This window comes from Delphinapterus leucas, chromosome 8, assembly GCF_059928025.1.
Source record: "Delphinapterus leucas isolate spDelLeu-1000000601 "Yukka" chromosome 8, BTC_Dleu_Yukka2, whole genome shotgun sequence".
Lineage (NCBI taxonomy): Eukaryota > Metazoa > Chordata > Mammalia > Artiodactyla > Monodontidae > Delphinapterus > Delphinapterus leucas.
In genome coordinates this window covers 45040144-45047405 of record NC_143136.1, presented here as the reverse complement: position 1 = coordinate 45047405, position 7262 = coordinate 45040144, and the positions used below count along the sequence as shown (strand labels likewise).

Here is a 7262-nt window from a genome sequence, read left to right as displayed (position 1 = left end):
GAATGCCAGTATATGAAAAGAAATGTTAGACTTAAGAAGCAGAATTCATTATACTTAACAATTCTTGAAAAAGTGACTCCACATTACACTCTTAATTTTAAACAGTGAACTCCCCACCCTTGCTACCTTTCAATCGTTGTTCATTGATGCAGTATGTATAGGCAACTTCATTTGCCTTACACCATTTCATCAGTCCTTTTCCCTCCTGATTTCTTCTTAAGAAATCATACTCTCTTATAATACTCCCTCCTCTTATGGATTTTCCCAAAATTTTAAATAGTTCCCTTTTTTTGGCTGCCAGTTATTCCTCTTGGTTTTCCCAGTAACACGTATCTCTATTCCACAAAACATACTCTCAAAATAAAAAATGCAGGGCTTCCCTGGTGGCGCAGTGGTTGAGAGTCCACTTGCCGATGCAGGGGACACGGGTTCGTGCTCCGGTCCGAGAAGATCCCACATGCCACGGAGCGGCTGGGCCCGGGAGCCATGGCCGCTGAGCCTGCGCGTCCGGAGCCTGTGCTCCGCAACGGCAGAGGCCACAACAGTGAGAGGCCCGTGTACCACAAAAAATAAAAAAATTAAAAATGCAAATATCCTTTAACCCCACAATACCTATTCTAGGAATCTCTCCTACAGCAACACTGTCACAAATGTATGTATCCTGTAGCACTATGTGCCACTTTTTAAAAAATGGAAATGACTAAATGTCCACCTTTGAGAGTATGACAATCAATTATGGCACATTTACTCTATGAAATACTATGCAGTTATCAAAAAGGAGATTAAAATATGTATACACTGCAGTGAAAGCATACAGAGAGGGGAAAAAAGAATACATGGTGCCTTGCATTGCACTGCAGAATAATGTTAAGGTGTATGTATGCCTAGAAAAATATCAGGAAGCATATACACCAAACTTTTAATGGTGGAGAGATACTCATAGGGTATAGGATCTACCGAGACCATTCTATTTCTGCATTGAATTATTTTATATCAAATTTGTATTAACATTGAATTGTTAAAATATCATCTTTTAACCTACACGACCTTAACAAATATATATTCATCAGGTTAAGCCTAAACCTCCTCAGAGAAAACTATTCTCTCTTATATTACTGTTTTATTTTCTTCGGCACACAATCTCTGATCATCTCGTTTGTTAAACATTTTTGTCTCTCTCCCATAGAAGGTAACAGGGCAGCAGTCACGTCTGTCTTGCATTGTGTCTCACATATAGAAGGCTCTCAATAATTATTTGCCTCCAGAAACACTGAAGGGATGTGGTAATTTTCTACACAATCAAGGCATATCTCCTGTTCTTGTTAAAGTTAACCTGTCACTGGCTCTTTACCCTTAGGAGTGTTACAGAGCCAGCACAGGGGGGATTGGTGGAAGGAAGGAAGGAAGGGAGGGAGGGAGGAAGGGAGGGAGGAAGATAAGCACCCGCTAATATACAGGGGCCACGAAAATGACACACATAAGTTTATAAAAAGGAATGGAGATGGAGGCATAAACTTTCTCAGAGTTCAGGACTTCGGTCGACTAATTACGGAAGCTAAAACCACGGCAACACGCACAAAACAGTAGCAAACCAGGGAGCAGCGGCCCTGGAACTTGGCCAGGGTAGAGTGCAATGTCAGATCGGCCAAGAAGGTCCAATGAACCAGGGAGAGAAATAGAAACCAGAATCCCGGAGTAAGAGCCAGGTGTCCAAAGGAAAAAGCAAACCTCTTGGAGCTGTGAAGATTCTGTAGGAACGTATGCTCTGCTCAGAGGAACAGAACAAAGCGACAGCTAACGAGAGGAGCTAACAGCTGTGCAAAAAGAGAACGCTACCTTTCCAACCAAGAACTCAACTGCGCGACCAGGAATGCTGTTGGCGCAAAACGCTGGCGTCATCTCGCAGCTCCTGAATCAAAGTTAAGAGAAAGGTGAAGCCTGGCGGGATATGGGAAAGGACTGGCGGTCATCTGACACACTTCGGGCCACCTTTCCCTTCCGGCGTAAGAAACTTTAGAGTCAGATTAACAAGTCCGGAGAGAAATTTATCTTTTCTAAATAAAAGTTTAGAGGGATCTAATAAAAATGCATTCTATGTTTCGCTTTTTCGTTTTTTCACATGTCCTAATTTGACGTTGCCCAAACCAAAGATGGCCGCTCAGGCGCTGGGTCTTACCATTGAGAACTACCATAGAGACGGAGGCCTAGAGGAGCCCTGCGAGGATGGGGTCTGTGGGCTGGGGAAAACGCCCTATCAACCGGCTTCCGTCGGGGAAGCTCGGGGCGGGGCCGGCGACAGCGAGTCCTTGCGCTTGCGCGAAGATGGTGGAGGAGGAGAGTCTCCGCGTGGTTCGTTGTGGCGGCAGCGAGCTGAACTTCAGGAGAGCGGTGTTCTCTGCAGATTCTAAGTAAGAGGCCACCACGCGTTGCAGGCCCAGCTGAGGGGCGTGAGTCCCCGGGGGATGGAGAGAAAGAACTGTCGGGCGCGTCTGGACAAACCAGCAGGCGGTTCTGGGCTCGGGGAAGGGTCGCGCGTGCGGGAGACCGCAGGGCCAGCGGGAGGGAGCTGGTGCCCGTGTGCTGTAAGAGGACTCAGAACCCCTTAGTTCCGTAGCACCTCAGGCTGGGGCGCGCTTCCCCCGTCCCCGGACCTGCAGGTAGATTGAGGGGCCCCCGGGCGGACCCACGTATCTAGAATCGGCTCGGCGTTGGGGCGGCTGGGAAAACGGTCCGGGCACGGATTTGTACGCCACTGCTCTTGCAAGACCACGAGGAGTATCCCCTTTTCGGACCGAATCGTGACTTGGAATTACTGTATGATTAAAGATTCTGATTTCTCCACACTTCTCTACCCCCTAAAAAGGCATTTTGGCAACCTTTTTGGAGCTCTGCGTAAAAACTGCCATTAGATTCTGTGTGGGATAAAAACACGTGTAAGCCCTGGTCCCCTTCCTCAGGAGCTCAGTCAGTGTAGCTGGAAAGCTTAACTAAACCCAGTTCATCCATTGTGTGCCCTTCGCAAAGTTCTTAATCTCTGCCTCAATTGTCTCATCTATGAAAGGGGAATAATATTTAGTAATCCATCTCGTAGGGTTGTTGAGAGGATTAAATGCCTTAATACAATACAAATAGAGCAAGTCAAACAATGCCTAGCACTTAATGGCTCAATATACGTCAGCTGTCTCCATCATTGCTCTATTGTCAACATCATCTAGAAGTGACACAATGTAAAAAAACGTTTTCAGGTCACTCAGGGATAGAGAGACACTTAGTAAAAACCCTTTCTATCTTGGAAAAGTAGAGGTAGTATCTTATGAAAGTTTGTATGCCCCGCAGTGTCTTGCCATGGTTGTATGGCGGATAGTTACTGAATGCATGCATGACTTGAAGGAGCTTTCATAAAATGCCTTAGAGGCAAAAAAAAAATCCTTCGTCTTTACAATAAAGAGGGCTTTGTTGATACTTATCTTGTGAATCAGAGGAAGAAACTGAGGCTTCAAAAGATTGCCAAAGTTCTGCCACTTTGGACTTATATCCAGTTTCTTCCTCCAGTGTACTGTTTGTATATCTCATTCATTATACTGGGATCCATTGTATTTCACTTGATTAGTGAAAATTGATTCGTCCTACAATTCATTTTTAAGTATTTATTAGCTATGTATTTATAACAAGCTGCGATGACAAAAACTAAGATAATTCCAGGATTGATCCTACCTTCAAGAGCTTTCAGTGTAGTGAGGAAAAGAAGATAATCGGTAACAGATGTTTCATACAGTGGCACTTTGGGATCCCGTAAGACACAAGAGTACTTCAAACTGGAAGGATGGAGAAGGTTGATGAGGAAGTGATGTTTAGGCTAGACGTAGATGGATGGGGATGGTATTTTGACTACGGGATATGGATGGAAGGCATTCCAGATGGGGGCACAGTATAAGCATGAGGACTGTGGTACAGTTAGCTTGTAGGAATGGTATATGAAGAGAGCTAGTGGGAAATGAGGTTCTAAAGGGAACATAGAGTCAGTTCTTGGTTGTTTGGTCCAAAGAGAGTGTATTTTTTAATTCTGCAGATAAGGTGTTGGTGGGGAGGGGAGGGCGGGACACATGATTGTGTTTCCTCAATAATATTAATCTGAGAACTCTATAAAACTATACAGTATGTGGTGGAGAGGCAAGAGGTGGCTAGGCTAGCGTATTCAAGGTGCAGTGATGGCACCGAAGGAGGAGTTACACAGTGAAAGTTTCCCTTCAGCAGTAGGATCTTGCAAAACTAACAGGAGTTTGCCCCTTCCGTGATACTGGGGGGAGGGCAACCAGGCAAAGTGAGCAACTTGAAATTGGGGCGGGGGAGGGGTGTCATGTGCATAAGAAGGTCAGTATACTTGCAGCATAGGCTGAAGGCAAGTGGTGGGAGAAGAGTCTAGAACATTATAGACCAGGTATTAGAAGACTAATGCAGGCATCCAAGCAAGAAATGATTTTGGCCAGAATTAAGATAATAATGAAGATGAAGAGAAAAGGCAGAGTTTTGGAGTGATTTAGCAATTAGGATTAACGAGGAGAAGATGTAGGGTTCACATGTGACTGTTGAGTTTAAAGTACCTTTAAAACAACCAGGTGGGTGTAGCAGGTGTTTAGGCAGAAATTCAGGACGGGAACTTGGTCGAGATTTAGAGATACATTTTTTTTCATATATAGAAGCTAATAATTAAACCAGTTTTCTGGCAAATTAACAGGGTTATAATGAATTCACCAAGGACTTGAATATTATCTAAAAGCTGCCACAAGGTTGGCTAACTTATACAAAGGGGAATAAAATAATTTTGTATTTTACCTCAAGGAGCTTATCAAAACTGAAATAGTAAATGAAACAACAGAATCGTGGAATTTTAACAGCTTTCTCTTGGTCACTAGGTCCTCTTCGAACTAGGACAAAACTCTACTCTGCCTACTTGAGTGCATTATTATGAGAGGCAAGCAGGGAGGTGAGGTGTACATGAAAGGACCTGGCATCCCCCTATCAAGTATTCCTCCCAGTTCGGCACTGTTTGCATCACACCCTATTGCCTCTCACAGTTATATGGTGCTATGTATCATAGCAGTAGGTTACTAGGGCAGAGAAAACTAAAACAATGAGTCATTCTTGCCTTTTACATTTCTAAATTATCACAGAATCGATGTCCCTGACTCTAGGTATTTTCCCCTGCAGATCGTTCTGGATACTACTGCTGTTACATTACTGTAACTCTTATTCCTAGTCTTGCTCAGAACCCTGTAACAGGGTTCTGTTGCCTTCCTTAACTATAGCTCTTATGTCTGACTTTCAGGGCCTTCCCTGATCTAGCTCAACTCTGCTTATGGGGGCTGTGTTTCCTGCTAGTGCCCATTGTGCACACTTTGCTACTTACATAGGTACATTCCCTGTCTCTCGTAGGTACCATGTTGTTATTTCCCTACTGTTTTTTGTTGCTCTTCTTTTTCTTTACCAGCCCTTAAATCATGCATCCTTCAGAACCTCATTTAAATCCTGATTCCTGCTTGAAAACATCCCTAATTTCTTACTTCACCACTTGATCAACAAAGATGATTTGAGTCCTGTGTGACAGGCATTGTGGTGGTGCTTTACATGCATCCCCTGTCTGCATGGTGTAGGTATTGTTATCCTCATTTTACAGAACCATTTATTGAGTGTTTGCTGTATATGCCAAGCTTGCACTTGCATGCATTGTTTCATTTAATCCTTACAGTAATAACCCTGCGAGTGGAGAACAGCGAGGTTTAAAAAGGTTAGGTAAATTCTTCAACATCATTCAGCCTTGTACATAGTAAAGCTGGCATTCGAACCCATCTGTGTTTGACTTTTTAAAAATGCCTCCTTTTCTACCACACCCTGTTCTGTTATTATTTGAAGTAAGTAAACACACAGTTCCTCCCCTCAAGGAGGGGAAGTTCTCTCATAACACCGTGCAGAAAGTGCTGGGATAGAGTTAAGCCCCGCACCTTGCAGAAGCATGTTAGGACTGGTGCTGATCTGGAATAAGATGAGGAAAGGCTTCTGGTGGAAAGACCCCTGAGCTGAATCTTAAAGAAGTAGTCAGAAAGAAAGTGTTCTCAGTAGATAGCAGAATGTGCAAGTGTGGAGAGTGTTTTCTCTAGAGGTTTGCATTCAAACAGTTAAAGTCATTCCCTGCTGAGGAGCAAGGAGAGAGGAAATTGCTTTCCACTGGGGAAGAATATCTGAATCAATTAGGGGGAGTTTTCTTGGCAAACAGCAGTGCCCCCTCACCCACCAACATCTCCAGGAAACACTGCCTAAAGGACTTGATGCTAATGGGGAGCAGGGGAGAGCGAGGGGGTCGTTGGAGTTTTGAACCACTTAACCTACTGTTCAAGTGAAAAAGTATTTCCAGTCAGACTGGAGTCAAACATAGGAATTTGGATCATATCCTGAAGGCAGTGAGAAAACACTGAAGGAGTTTCATTTAATTTTATCTTTATTTAAGGAAGTAATATGCTCAAGTTTGTAAAATTAGTCTGGTATGAGTATGAAAGGTTGAATCAAAGGGCCACACCTGGAGACTGTAGGAAGCCCTTAAGAGTGGTCCAGACAGGAGATGGCAAGAACTAGGGTACTCGTGGGAATGGAGAGGAGGATCCAACCAAAGGGGAATCCATGTACCTCGGTTGCTTTGTTGCTTGTACTTTGTTGATCTTATAAACAGTTGAACACAACGATGGCCCCTGGTTACAGCACTTATAAGATGCATCCCGATTTTAGAGAGGTGAACATGTGAAAATCAAGTGTCTTAAAAATGATAAAATAGGGTAGTAGCAACCCCAGTCAGCATTAGAAGATTTACCCTTTGATTATTTTGTAATAATTTTTTTACTGGTTCATTTTATCTAAATAGTTTATAAAACCTTTGAAGAGGGCTTCCCTGCTGGCGCAGTGGTTGAGGGTCCACCTGCCGATGCGGGGGACACGGGTTCGTGCCCCGGTCCGGGAGGATCCCACATGCCGTGGAACAGCTGGGCCTGTGAGCCATGGCCGCTGAGCTTGCACGTCCGGAGCCTGTGCTCCGCAACGGGAGAGGCCACAACAGTGAGAGGCCCACGTACCGCAAAAAAAAAAAAAAAAAACCTTTGAAGATCAGGCATATTCTGTTTGACAAACTGGATTGGACATTGAAAATCAAAGATAAATAGGGCCTCTGCCCTATAGGAGCATATAGCCAGATAAGGGAGATGGATATTTACATAAAT

General features: G+C 44.0%; 1 protein-coding gene and 1 long non-coding RNA gene across 2 annotated transcripts in view; one reads left to right on the top strand and one right to left on the bottom strand.

Moving 5' to 3' along the window:
* LOC149748549 (uncharacterized) overlaps positions 1 to 2224 on the bottom strand; it is a 42149-nt gene extending 39925 nt beyond the window's left edge. Inside the window, exon 1 of the long non-coding RNA XR_016394096.1 lies at positions 1729 to 2224. This is a non-coding gene — a long non-coding RNA (uncharacterized LOC149748549). The remainder of the gene's footprint in view (positions 1 to 1728) is intronic.
* A 71-nt stretch (positions 2225 to 2295) lies between these two features.
* Positions 2296 to 7262, top strand: part of WDR75 (WD repeat domain 75) — a 41156-nt gene continuing 36189 nt past the window's right edge. Inside the window, exon 1 of the mRNA XM_022567237.3 lies at positions 2296 to 2408. Coding sequence (XP_022422945.1) covers positions 2323 to 2408 — 86 coding nt within the window. The 5' untranslated portion in view covers positions 2296 to 2322. The remainder of the gene's footprint in view (positions 2409 to 7262) is intronic.